The following is a 14,579-nucleotide window of genomic DNA, read 5'->3' on the forward strand; positions in this document are numbered from 1 at the left end:
TAATTTTTGGTGTTTTCAAGAATTTTTAGATTCTGTTTTGGTTAATCGTGGGTTATATATGTATGATTTTATTATGAATCACTCAAAGATACAATTTCTGATTAGAGAATATTTTCTATTGAAACTTCTTAACTTAAATTAGGGTTTTTATGAGATCTAGAGTTTACTTGCAATGCCAAAGTAACATAAATAAAATTAAGTTGATTTTTTTTTTTTTTGGATTTAATTTTAGGTTATATATTTATATGGTTTATCATGAGTCGGTGGCCATATGTAACTTTTTTTTTAAGATATTACCAAATATTTTCCATTATCATTAATTCTAACAAATTGCCCAGTTTTAAACCTCCGCCATTTATGAAATCTATACTTAAATTGTAAGTATATTTTATTATATTCCAAACATTTAGTTTTGTCAGTGTTTATTCATTCTTAGCATTAGGATTTTTTCCTTAACCTCAAGATTTAACACTGTCAAGATATATTGAGTGATACTGGTTGAGATTAAGATTTTCAATTAAAAAAGCATATTTTGGATATCTTTGCATAAGTTAAGATTTATTATGACACTTAGAATGTTTTTGGTTTGAATAAACTTTTTATTATCATAAAATTTGATACATATAAATATTTATTATATTTAATTAGATGTAATAAAAAATATTAATATATTATTTTTTTAAATGTATTAAAAATTATGGGATATAAATATATAAATATTTTTAGATGTTACTTGTTATACTTATTCTAAAATATTTTTTATATTATTTGTTATATTAATTGAAATCATGGTTTTAAAAACCGGACCGGACCGGCCGGTCTAACCGATTGGCCCGTGAACCGGCACTGTAGCCGAGCACTGTTGAAGCATAAACCGTTTTAGTGTAAAAATCGGATTGGACCGCGGTTGAACCGCCGGATCTCTCCTGAACCGCGGTCCAACCCGGTTCTGCAGAATCCGATTCACAGCTTCATATATAAACACTGTTTTTCTTCCTCTTCCTTGCAGTGCACGCAGTGCAATCTCAATTGTGCAGCTGACGAATTTCACGGCCGAATTTCCTGTTCCTTGCCGACTACGGGAGTTGACGACGGCCGACGACGACGCTGCCGCCGAGGTGTGTTGGTTTGCAGGCTCACAAGGCAGCAGTTTCACTGCTATATTTGCAACGTTTGACGGCGGCTTCTCCGGCTCAGACGGTGGCCGACGACGGCGTAACGGCTTCCAATTACTTCATTGGACAATAAAACGTAGTGGGATTAGAAATCAAATATTATGTTGACCCAGACAATACAGACCCGGCTTAGATTCTGCTTTGGCGTTGCGTTGCTCCACTCCACTGTTTTTATCTCATTGCCATTTTCGCTAACCAACTTTGCATTTTCATATAGGCCAAATCACCATTTTCCACCCAAGGTTTGATGTAAGTATAATTTTTTATTTATTAATTATCAAAATTTTAAATATTTATTTATTATTATTAAGAATAAAATTGTTATTTAATAAAAATATTTAAAAAACCATAAATTCATTATGTTTTTTTCTTAGATTTAAAAACTAATAATTTTTCTATAATCCAAAAGTTAAAAAACAACTATTTTCTCTTCCCCTACCGCTTCTCCAGTAATCGAAGGATGAATCGTAGGCTTCTCACATTTATTGTTAGTTTTTAAATCTGAGGAAAAAATGTGATGAATTTATAATTTTTCTAATGTCTTTATTAAATAATAATTTTATTCTTAACACTAACAGTGAAATTTAACAGACAAGGTGAGTATTTAAATTTTCGATAGTTAACAAATAGAAAATTATGTTTACATCAAACATTGGGTGGGAAATAGTCATTTGGCATTTCATATACACTAAATAAATATTTTTATGTGCTCTTGAAAACTTTGTACAGTGAATACGTGTATTGTTTTCAAATTTAAAACAAAGCAGTGATCCTTGGTTTATTAAAATTATAGGTCAATTTATATAAACAAATATAAATTTATACAAACAATTTATATTTTACACACAATATAAAATTTACTGTATAAAATATATGTAATTACTAATTAAAAGTAATTTTTTTAGGTTTTTACATAAAACCGGTTCAAACGGTCCAATCGACAGGTTCAAACGGTTCAACCGGTCCAACCGAAACCAGTACTTAAAACGGTTTTTATCTCGGTCCGATTTTGAAAACCTTGATTGAAATCAAATTATCTTTATATTACTTATCGCATTATCATAAACCAATCCCCTCGAATTAAAGTGTATTACCAAACTAACATGAATAATAAACACTATATTATTATTAACAAGACAAAACTATAGAAAAAGAAAAAAAAAAAAAAACCCTCAAAACAATAGTACTAGTGATAGATGCACAAATAAAATTTAGAAAGCCAAAATGAGTAAAAGTTAAAAAAAAAATAATTAAAAAATAATGAAATTTAAAGAAGTCTGTAAAGTTTTAAATATTATAATGATATTCTTCATAATTAACAGAGATACGCTCAATTAATAGAAGATATATTAAAAAAAATTTCAGTATTAGAGCGTATCCCTGTGAATCCTAATAACCCTTAAGAAAAATGGATGGTTAAAGGGTAGAATCAGAGCATTTTATGATGAAATCTGAATGAAGGATACTCTAAGTCTGTGAAAAAAAAAAAAAAAAAGAATCCAATTAACCAATTATATAAAAATTTGTTAAATTTAAGAGGATTAGTCTTATTATTTTAAAATATAGGACCTAAAATAATTGGCCAAAACGTCAGGGATATAAAGTCTTCCTCTCAAAATTTCTCCCAGTTTAGTTTAAACAGCCAGATTTGTGACTTGAGAGCAAAATTCTTTCTCTCTCTATATATATATATATGGTTATTTTTGCTACTTCCCTTGCAGGTTTATCACAATGAATTCTTCTATTCTTGCTGCAATTTTTCTCCTTTGTCTCCTGAGTTTTGCTGTTCAAAGTCAAAAACTCGATCACAAAGTTAGTGAATCTACCACCAATGGCTCCCAATGGGCTGTTCTGATCGCTGCATCAAAGGGTTACATAAACTATAGACATCAGGTTAATTTATTAATTTTAATTATCATATAAATTAGAATAACAAATAAAAAATGATTTTGTTAGCCTAGATTTAATTTTGCAGGCTAGCGTTTGCCATGCATATCAAATTCTGAAGAGTAGGGGGTTAAAGGATGGAAATATAATAGTTTTTATGTATGATGATATTGTTCATGCTGAAGAGAATCCAAGGCCTGGAATTATAATCAATAAACCAAATGGCACTGATGTTTACCGTGGAGTACCCAAGGTTTGTTAAATTAATTAATTAAATAATTTATTTTGTTTTTTAAGTGATTTATAATGTTTTAATGTCATTTATGTACAGGATTATACTGGTGAAAACATTAATGTCAACAATTTTCTGGCTGTTATTCTTGGAAACAGAACTGCTCTCACTGGGGGCAGTGGCAAGGTTGTAAATAGTGGCCCAAATGACCATATTTTTATATACTACACTGACCATGGTGCCCCTGGGATTCTTGGTAAATATATTTTCCATTTCTATATTTTAAAATCCTGCACGTCCGCATCAGAGAATGTCCATTTTTTTAACGTCTGCATGTGTTACAGAAATGCCTTCTGGTGTTCTTTACGCAAAAGACCTGATTGATGCATTGCAGAAGAAATATGAGGCCAAAGCGTATAAAAAAATGGTAAGTTATTGAGCTAGTAATTACTTGATAATTAAGAGTTTAATTTTGATAAAATTAATAGGTAATTTACGTCGAAGCATGTAATGCTGGGAGTATGTTCGAAGGACTTCTTCCGGAAACTTGGAATATTTATGTAATGACAGCATCAAATTCATCAGAAAGCAGCTGCGCTACGTATTGTCCTGACTATCCCCCTGCTCCAACTGATCTTAATACTTGTTTGGGTGATCTGTTCAGTGTTTCTTGGATGGAAGACAGGTATATTTTCTTTGAACTTTTAAGATTATATTTTCCCAAATGGATTTCACTCAAAACTAAAAAAATAAATGGTAGTTACACCTCTGATCACACTTTTAAAAGATGTTATACGTGCATATTTTTTAGAGCAATATTATATATACTTATTTTAAATATAAATATGTATATACACGTTCATGTCATCATATAATTAAGTATTATTTTATCATTAATTCAAAATTATTTAATCATACGATGACACATTTGCATACCCAAAGCGGGTGTATATAGTTTTATCATATTTTTTAGGCCAAAGGACTTGTTGCCACCAAAGTATGCTTCATTTCCAAGTTTTCATCCTTTAACTTTGAAAATTTCATTTACACACTCATGGGTTGTTAAGCTTGTTAATTTTAAGGGCAAAATTATCATTTTATATGTAATATTAAAAATAAACTAAGAATTTTATCTTCTTTTCCCTTATAAATTTTAAAAACTAACAATTTTCTCCCCTAAGTCAAGTTTTAAAAAATCATATTTTTCCCCTGAAAAATTGTTAGTTTTTAGGGTTTTGGGGGGAAAATAAGATAAAATTTTAAGGGATTAGGGTTTGTTAACTTTAACCATTCATGGGTGGGTAAATGAGATTTTCAAAATTAAAGGGTGGGAACTTGGGAATGCAACATACTTTGGGTGGGAATAAACTCTTTGGCTATTTTTTATACATAATTTGAATATACAGATAATACGTCATTATATGATTAGGGGTTACTTTTTCTTTAATTTAAAATCACTTAATCACATTATGATATATCATCTGTATACTAAAAATATATATGTATAATTTTATTGTTTAAAAAATCATGGATATCAAAAGAATTAATAGAGTTTTGGCGTATAAATGATTAAAATTTTGCCTAATTATATAGTTTCTGAAGTTAAAGTTTCTGCCTGATGAGTTGCTTTATTTAGAGTTGACTAATTTTACATATAATTTGTATGCAGTGAGACACATGATTTGCAGAAGGAAACCCTGGAGCAACAATATCGAGTGGTATTTATAAACATGAAGTTTTCTATTTTAATTTTTTGAAAGATATTTTTAAAATGACTTGATTTTAATATTTATATTGTTTGATTAATTTATAAAAATAATTAAAATTACAGGTGAGAAACAGAACATTATTTAGTGATGAATCCATAAAGTCTCATGTAATGAGATATGGAAACATAGAAGGGATTCAAAATGACTCAGTCTCAACTTATTTCGGACTGAATCCACGTAACTTCATCCTCACTACTCAAGTCTCTTCTTCTTTAGCATCAGAAATTAAAGTTCTTGACAACCGTGATGTAGATATCAATTATCTTCAGCACAAGGTTATTTAATTTAATTAATTAAGTCTTAATTAAATTAATTAGTGAATCAATCTAGTTATGAAATTAGTATCAATTCTTTATTTATACAGTTCAATAAAGCACTTGAGGGCTCTAATGAGAAGATTGAGGCTCAAAAACGACTCAATAAAGAAATTTCCAAAAGGCAACGAGAAGATCTCAATATTCAACAAATTTCAACAATCTTGTTTGGGTATAAAAATGGACAAAATATAGTGCAATATGTTCGACCTGCCGGCCAACCTCTTGTTGACAATTGGGATTGCTTCAAAATGCTTGTACGTGCACTCATTCTGCTGACAGAACATAGATAATACATATATGACTGAGTTTAATAAGAATCGATCTCAAATCTAATATTACTTGTATTATAATTTTTTTTTTTATATGTTAATTAGATGGGACTTTATGAAGAGCATTGTGGAAGCTTATCAACGTATGGAAAGAAGTATGCAAGAGCAATGGCAAATATATGCAATGTCGGGATCAATAAAGAGAAGATGATTATGGCATTAACCCAAGTTTGTAAAACAAGTTGATGAAATATCATTTACATCAAATACTATTTCAATAATAAATACTTGATATCTTATTTAATCTCTATTTTGCCTTCATGCTCTTGATTGCTCTTATCATGTCATGGCTAACTCTTTCTATATTGCAACATAAACTCTCAATTCTAACAGGAATAAAGCCTCCCACAATTGCATTGTAACAACACGTTCTTATGTCATAGCATAAGTCTCACAAATTTAGTCATATTGTGATATAACTCTTTTTTTGTTGTGGGATAACTCTTAATTGTTTTTATGGTATCGTAATAAGAATTTTCTTAAAGAGAGCGTGACCAACAAGTTAACTAAAACAATTTAAGTAATAACAAAGGAAGTTACCTGAGGCAAATCCTATTTATTATCTTAATGCTCTGTAGTGGTACTCTTTCTTTCCACGAGAAAGAGCTTGGTTGTTGTAGTTAAAGTTTTCCAAATGCATCTGATGAACCTTCCAACGGGCCTAGAAATAAGTAAATGTATCATTTGGTCGCTCGTGAATCTGGCAAACTCTTTTTTTATTTAATACCCTAGGCCTTTTACTACTAACTAATCATCTTTTTTTGTATCTCAATATAAACTCATGGCTCTTACAAAAATAAAACCACAACAATTAAGTTGCAGCGACACATTATTGTGTCTCTTTCCTTTTGGCATGAGTCTCACAAATTCGATAATGTTGCAATATAACACATGAAACAACTACTTTGAACTTATACACCTCTATCATTACAAGCAATTTTTCTTATGTCAACATATCATCCACACATCCTTAATGCCAATCAATTGACTTATTTGGCACAACAATAGTTGTAATGTCAAATAAGTCAATCGATTAATATTAAGGAATGTTTGGACGATACGATGAGCATACAAAAAATTGCTTGTAATAATATGTATGCATAAGTTCAAAATTGTTGTTTCTTGTGTCATGTTGTGACACATTGAATTTATGAAACTCATGTTGCAAGTCCTGCAACACAAGAACGTGTCGCTACAATGCAATTGTGACGGTTTTATTTCTATCGGAGTTGTAAGTTTATGTCAGGATATAAAGAGTTAAATTGTGAGGATGAAGGCAAAAAAATAGATTGAATCAGAAATCAAATATTTATTATTGAAATTGTATTTGACGTAAATGATATTTAATCAATTTAGTTTACAAACTTGGGCTATTGTCATAATCATCTTCTCTTTGTTGATCCCGGAATTGCACATATTTGTCATTGCTCTTGCATACTTCTTTCCATATGTTGACAAGCTTCCACAATGCTCTTCATAAACTCCCATCTAATTAGCAAATATACAAAATTATGTTATACATAATATTATATTTGGGTTTGATACCATATATGTATGTATATATGCATTATATATGTTTTGTTAGGAGAACGAGTGTTTGTACAAGCCTTTTGAAGCAATCCCAATCGTCGACAAGAGGTTGGCCAATATGTCGAACATATTGCACTATATTTTGTCCATTTTTAAAACCAAACAAGATTGTCGAAATCTGTTGAATATTAAAATCTTCTCGCTGCCTTTTAGAAATTTCCTCATTGAGTTGCTTTTGAGCCTTAGTCTTCTTATTAGAGCCCTTATGTGCTTTGTTGAACTGCATAAATAAAGAATTAATAATCATTTCATTATTAGGTTGATTCACAAACTAATTTAATTAAGGAATAATTAATTAAATTAATTAACTTTGTGTTGAAGGTAATTGACATCTGCATCATGTTGGTGAAGAACTTTAATTTCTAATGGTAAAGAAAAAGAGGTTTGAGTAGTGAAAACAAAGTTACGTGGATTCGGTTCAAAATAAGTTGAGACTGTATCATTTTGAATCCCCATTACATTTCCATATCTCATCACGTGAGCACCCGCGGATTTATTAGAAAATCTTGTTCTCTTTCTCACCTATAATTTTAATTATTTTATAAATTAATCAAATAATATAAATATTAAAATCAAATAACAATTAAATCATTTTAAAAATATCTTTCAAAAAATTAAAATAGAAAACTTCAAGTCTGAAAATACCACTCGATATTTTTGCTCCAGCGTTTCCGTCCACAAATCATGTTGCTCACTGCATACAAATTATATATAAAATTAGTCAACTCTAAATAAAGCAACACATCAGGCAGAAAGTTTAACTTTCTAAAAATTGTAAAAGAAAAAAATAATAATAACCCATTTAAAAAAAAATAAAAGTATACGCATCTATTTTGAATATACATTTTAGATGTATTATTATATAATTATGTAATTTTAAATTAATAGTAAAAACCGGAAGAAAATTAACCTGTCTTCCAACCAAGAAACACTGAACAAATCACCCAAACAAATATCTATTGTAATTCCTTAAGAGGAAATTTGACTAGTGGAATGTTCTCATTTAAGAGCATCTACATCTTTCTATCTAAAATTTGTGCTTGATGCTCTTCATAAGCTATATCTGCTTCCTTGGACCTTAACACATGTACGCAGAACCATTTACATAATTACACTGTAATTAAGGAGACATGGAAAACATTGCCACTGCTCTTCATGCTAGTTGTTAGCAGAAGTATGTATGCTACCTTGCCAATTCTCTCAAGCACCTTAGATGGTTCTATGAATCTTGGGTCAACTTACCCATTTGGTCATCTTAATAGATAGTTGATTATTGTTGTCACAAAAAAATTTCATTTATGGGGTTAACTACTTCCAATTGACCTGATGATCCAAAGAGCATGCTTTCATCATATTTTCAATAATTTGATTAGTCATCTCAGTTTGGTCATCTGATTAAAGATGATACATCTTATCGAAGACTAATCTTATACCCATTGCCTTTTGTAAACATCTTCAAAAGGTTAAAACAAATCTCATGTCCTTATTTGACACTATAATTTTAGGTACTTCATGTAACCTCACAATTTTCTTAATATAAGATTGATATACTTTGCATTGGAATGAAATGCGCTAACTTGGTCTATCTACAACCATTCAAAGTGCATTTAATCCTTTCTGGACTCTTGGAGCTCAACAATAAAATACACGGATATCTCCCCCCATTTTTTACTTGGGTATGCTAAGAGGTTAAAGCAATCTTAATAGTCATTGGTGCTCTACTTTAACTTGTTGGCACACTAAGAACTTTGCCATATAATCACCAACCTCTTAATTCATCCTCAGTCATCAAATACTTTTCTTCAAATCTTGAGACATCTTCAAACTCTCAAGGTAAATCGTGTAAATTGTATTATGTATCTCACTCAAAATTTTTCTTCTTAGCCCTATATCATTAGGAACATACACTTCATTTTGGAACTCCAATGTACCATTTAACTATGCTAAAATTTGACTTTCTATCCTTTCTAATTTGTCATCGTCTGTGATTTCCAACCCTTTAATCTTCTCTACTAGTGTGGATTTAATTTCTAATCTTGTGAATGAACCAATCATTACCTCAGTCTTCTCTCTCTTAACTCTTGTTATATTTGTCGTTCTCTCTAAATTGTAAATTGAGATAATAAAATATTTCTACTCAAAGCATTTACTGCCACATTTACCTTAAAAAAAAATTAACAAAATAAATGTAGCACCATTGCTCAAGCTTACAAAGGAAAAACAGTGAACTTACAATTGTTCTTTGAATAGATTCATGATCAATTGGTCTTTCATCCTTATATCTATTATATGTTGTTATAAATACTTTCAGATGATGTGTCTTCGTCGATGAGAGATATTTTTATTCTATCAATTGGTGCGAATATCACAATAATTTATTAATTTATCGTATTCTCATAATTTTTAGCTATTTTTAATTAAATACCATAAAAATGCAACTAAATATTCTTGTAGTGATGTGCAAACTTTGCTCACTACACAGCCAACCTATATAACTTAGAAATTTGATTCCTAAACGCTTATATCAAAACGTGAGAACATTAAATTTTGTCGTTCAAGATGTTTTCTTAGTGACAAATGAATGTCTAGACTTAAAAAACTCATAATTGTCTTAATTATTTTATTTATAAAAGAAAAATCTAAGAATTTTCATTATAGAAACTCAATAACTTTCTAAAGGCATTTATAATTAATAATTGTATTTGGTAAGTGTACCTGAAAACCAAGCCTTATTAAGGCATCAAAATCAAGGCATTTGTCAATAAATAAGACTTATACCTATATTAGAGATTTTGTTCAAGATATTAGAGATTTTGTTCAATAGTCTTGCATAGACAAAAGAAATCTTGTTTTAAGTCATTGATGTATTTAAGTGGAAGGAGTTAGCTCTTTGGAAGGTTTTATCAACAATTGTATCAAAACATTGTTTCTTGTTTAGATCTTATGTGAAGATAAAGAGGTAAAATCTGTCACATGCTTTCATTACAACAAATTTCATAAAACGCTCATATATATTTAAAACGTCTTTTTTGAAAGTCAAATATTTCATCCCTAAATTGTATATTTATTGTAGTGTTATATTACTTCTACATCTCTTTTTTTCTTTAGTTTTTATATTTTTGTGATTTTCTAGGTTTTGTTTTGGTTAATTGTGGGTTCTATATGTATGGTTTTATTATGAGTCACTCACAAATATAATCGTTGTTTTGAGAATATTATATTTTGAAATATCTTATTTTAAATTAGGATTTTTTACGAGATCTAGATTTTAATTGCAATGCCAAATTAACAAGAAATTACTGTTTTTTTTTTTTTTTTGGGTTGTATATATATAGTTTATCATGAGTCACTGGCTAGATATGACCTTTTTTTTTAAGATATTACCAAATATTTTCAATTATCATTAATTCTAATGAAATTTCCAAGTTTTTCAAACCTCCACCGTTTGTGAAATGTAAATTAAATTGTAAATATATTTTGTATTCCAATCATTCAGTTTTGTCAGTATTTATTCATAGTTAGCATTAGGATTTCTTTCTTAACCTCAGGATTTAACACTATCCTAATATATTGAGTGATTTTGGTTGAGATTAAGATTTTCTGTAAAAAATTATCAGTAATACTATATATACAAAATTTGTATATAGAAAAATTATACAAACTAATGTGGCAATGTCTATTCATTTGGCATATCATCACTACTAAAGAATTGTCATGTTAGTTTGTATAATTTTTCTGTATACAAATTTTGTATATGTAACCTTACTCAAAAAACATATATATATATATTTTGGAAATCTTTGTTTAAGTTAGAATTTATTATGACACTTAGTTTAACTCTATATTAGCATGACAGAACTATGAAAAAATAACTCAAAATAATAGTGATGGCACAGAAATAAAAATTCAGGGTCAAGGTGAAGAAAAATAAAATATAAGAAGATTAATTAAAAAAATAACAAAATTTAAAAGAGTCTTTAAAGTTTTAAATGTTATCTTGATATTTCACCACTTAAAATGTTCTTCGAAATTAAGGGAAGTTAGCCGGCCACTACAAAATAATCAATCCAAACATGTTTTAGGACATAGTTGTATTTCTCAATCTAATTATGGTTTACTGCATAATTAATAGAAATACTCTCAATTAATACAGCATATATTAAAGTTTTCTTCAGTTAATTAATTCAACCACCCCCTTCGGGTTTAAATCTACTCTATCAAAGTATATTAGAATGTATTCCTGTGAATCCTAATAATCCTTAACTTTCACCCCTTCGGGTCTAATCCGAGCTTTTAAATTTGAAATAATATCAAAATGAAGGATATTCTAAGTCTGTAAACAGAAAAAATTATTCCAATTAATAAATTTTATAAAAATTTGTTAAATTTGTGACTTGGGAGAAAAAATTTCTCTCTCTCTCTCTCTCTCTCTCTCTCTCTCTCTCTCTCTCTCTCTCTATATATATATATATATATATATATATGATTATTTTTGCTACTTCAGTTGCAGGTATATCACAATGAATTCTTCAATTCTTGCTGCAATTTTTCTACTTTTTCTCCAGAGTTTCGCTGTTGAAAGTCGAAAACTCGACCACAAAGATAATGAATCTAGCACCGATGGCACCCGATGGGCGGTTCTGATCGCTGGATCAAATGGTTACGAAAACTATAGACATCAGGTAAATTTATTATTTCAAGTATTATATGAATAAGAATAACAAATAATAATTCATTTGATTAACCTAAATTTAATTTTGCAGGCTGATGTTTGCCATGCATATCAAATTCTGAAGAGTGGAGGATTAAAGGATGAAAATATAATAGTTTTTATGTATGATGATATTGCTTTTGCCAAAGAGAATCCAACCCCTGGAATTATAATCAATAAACCAAATGGCACTGATGTTTATCATGGAGTCCCCAAGGTTTGTTGAACTAATTAGTTAATTTTTCATTTTGTTTTTTAGGTGGTTTATATATAATTAATTGATATCATTAATTTACAGGATTATACTGGTGAAAACGTTAATGCCAACAATTTTCTGGCTGTTATTCTTGGAAACAAAACTGCTCTCACTGGGGGCAGTGGCAAGGTTTTAAATAGTGGCCCAAATGACCATATTTTTATATATTATGCTGACCGTGGTGCCCCTGGCCTTCTTGGTAAATACCTTTTCTATTCAAACGTTCATATAACGTCCGCAGAGAATGTCTATCTTTTTAACATCTGCATGCGCTACAGAATTGCCTTCTGATGGTATTCTTTACGCAAAAGACCTGACTGATGTATTGCAGAAGAAATATGAAGCCAAAGCATAAAAAAAAATGGTAAGTTATTAAGTAACTTACTACTTAATATTTAAGAGTTTAATTTTGTGTTGTAATTTTGATAAAATTAGTAGGTAATTTACGTTGAAGCGTGTGAGGCTGGGAGTATGTTCGAAGGACTTCTTCCAAAAACTTGGAATATTTATGTAATGACAGCATCAAATTCATCGGAAAGCAGCTGGGCTACGTATTGTCCTCAATATCCAGATGAACATAGTACTTGTTTGGGCGATGTGTTCAGTGTTTCTTGGTTGGAAGACAGGTTGGTTTTCCTCGAATTTTTACGATTATATTTTCCGAATTGGGTTATTATCGTTCATCCCTTCAAAAATCGTTTTTTTTTTTTTTAACAATTTGTAGAAAGTATTCAAACCCCATAATACATTATTTAATTATAAAAATATTAGTTAATTACATAGCTTGGATTTAAGTTTGTGTCTGATGTGTTGCTTTATTTAGAGTTGACTAATTTTATATATAATTTGTATGCAGTGAGAAACACGATTTGCAGATGGAAACCCTGGAGAAACAATTTCGAGTGGTATTTATAAACTTGAAGTTTTATTTTTTAATTTTTCAAAGATATTTTTAAAATTGATTTAATTGTTAAATGATTTTATTATTTATGTTATTTGATTAATTTATAAAAAATAATTAAAATTACAAGTGAGAAAGAGAACAAGAGATACTTATAAATTCATGGGTTCTCATGTAATGAGATATGGAAGTGTAAAGGGAATTCAAAATGATTCAGTCTCCACTTATTTTGGAACAAATCCGCATAACTTCACTTTCAGGACTCAAACCTTTTCTTCTTTGCCACCAAAAATCCAAGTTCTTGACCAACGTGATGCCGATCTCAATTATCTTCAGCACAAGGTTTGTTAATTTAATTAATTATTTCTTAATTAAATTGATTAGCAAATCAACCTAGTTATGAAATGATTGTTAATTTTCAGTTTATACAGTTTAATAAAGCACCTAAAGGTTCTAATGAGAAGATTGAGGCTCAAAAACGATTTAACGAGAAAATTTTTCAAAGACAACGAGAAAATCTCAATATTCAACAAATTTCAACAATTTTATTTGGCCCTAAAAATGGACAAAATATGATGCAATATGTTTGACCTGTCGGGCAACCTCTTGTCAACAATTGGGATTGCTTCAAAATGCTTGTACGTGCCCTTGTTTTCCTAACAAATTATATATTATAATACGTGTGTGTATATATATAGAGACACACACACATATACACATACACACACACACACATATACACTTATATGACAGAGCATAATATAAGTTGAACTCAAATCTAGTTTTATGTATAATATAATTTTGTGTATTTGTTGATTAGATGGGACTTTATGAAGAGCATTGTGGAAGTTTTTAACATATGGAAAGAAGTATGCACGAGCAAAGGCAAATATGTGCAATTATGGGATCAATAAAGAGAGGATGATTATGGCATTAACCAAAGTTTGTAAACCAAACTGATTAAAAACCATTTACATCAAAAACTATTTCAATAATAAATATTTGATTTCTAATTCAATTTCTTTTCTCCCTTCATCTTCTTAATTACTCTTATGGTGTTGCAACAAAACTCTTTTTGTATCTTGACATAAACTCAGAGTTCTAGCATAATAAAACCACCACAATTGTGTTGCAGTGACACATTTTTGTATCACAGGCATCACAGCATGAGTCCGCCAAATTTGGTTGTGTCGCAGCATAACATATGAAAAAACAATTTTGATTTTACGCACGTATATCATTACAAGCAATTTTTCTTATGCTCAATATATCAACCACACATTCTTTATTATCAATCAATTGGCTTATTTGACATAACAATAGTTGTAATCATGTTTTTTGACATACTCTAAGAAAATCTTACAATTTGGAAGAAGGGGAGATTTTCACTTACCTTTTTGTAAAATCAACAA

General features: G+C 29.5%; 2 protein-coding genes and 1 pseudogene across 2 annotated transcripts in view; all 3 read left to right on the forward strand.

Annotated features, from left to right (window-relative positions):
• LOC123218822 (vacuolar-processing enzyme alpha-isozyme-like) overlaps positions 1–14,579 on the forward strand; it is a 29,510-nt gene that overhangs the window by 139 nt on the left and 14,792 nt on the right. The window lies entirely within an intron of this gene.
• LOC123218231 (vacuolar-processing enzyme alpha-isozyme-like) lies at positions 2,901–5,895 on the forward strand. The gene is made up of 9 exons (XM_044639526.1): positions 2,901–3,068; positions 3,151–3,315; positions 3,394–3,550; positions 3,639–3,721; positions 3,783–3,979; positions 4,964–5,012; positions 5,126–5,338; positions 5,428–5,634; positions 5,755–5,895. The coding sequence occupies exons 1-9, from the start codon at positions 2,907–2,909 to the stop codon at positions 5,893–5,895; spliced, it is 1,374 nt and encodes a 457-aa protein (XP_044495461.1). The 5' UTR covers positions 2,901–2,906.
• On the forward strand, positions 11,820–14,185 carry LOC123218819 (annotated as a pseudogene).

This window comes from Mangifera indica, chromosome 6 (assembly GCF_011075055.1).
Source record: "Mangifera indica cultivar Alphonso chromosome 6, CATAS_Mindica_2.1, whole genome shotgun sequence".
NCBI classification, from domain to species: Eukaryota; Viridiplantae; Streptophyta; class Magnoliopsida; order Sapindales; family Anacardiaceae; genus Mangifera; species Mangifera indica.

What these genes read in the sequence shown, in the direction of transcription:
- LOC123218231 (XM_044639526.1), top strand. Translation starts at nt 2,907, where the DNA reads ATGAATTCTTCTATTCTTGCTGCAATTTTTCTCCTTTGTCTCCTGAGT. An exon ending in TGGTGCCCCTGGGATTCTTG is followed by an intron (nt 3,551 to 3,638) that starts GTAAATATATTT and finishes CATGTGTTACAG; the next exon opens with AAATGCCTTCTGGTGTTCTT. An exon ending in GGGATTGCTTCAAAATGCTT is followed by an intron (nt 5,635 to 5,754) that starts GTACGTGCACTC and finishes TATGTTAATTAG; the next exon opens with ATGGGACTTTATGAAGAGCA.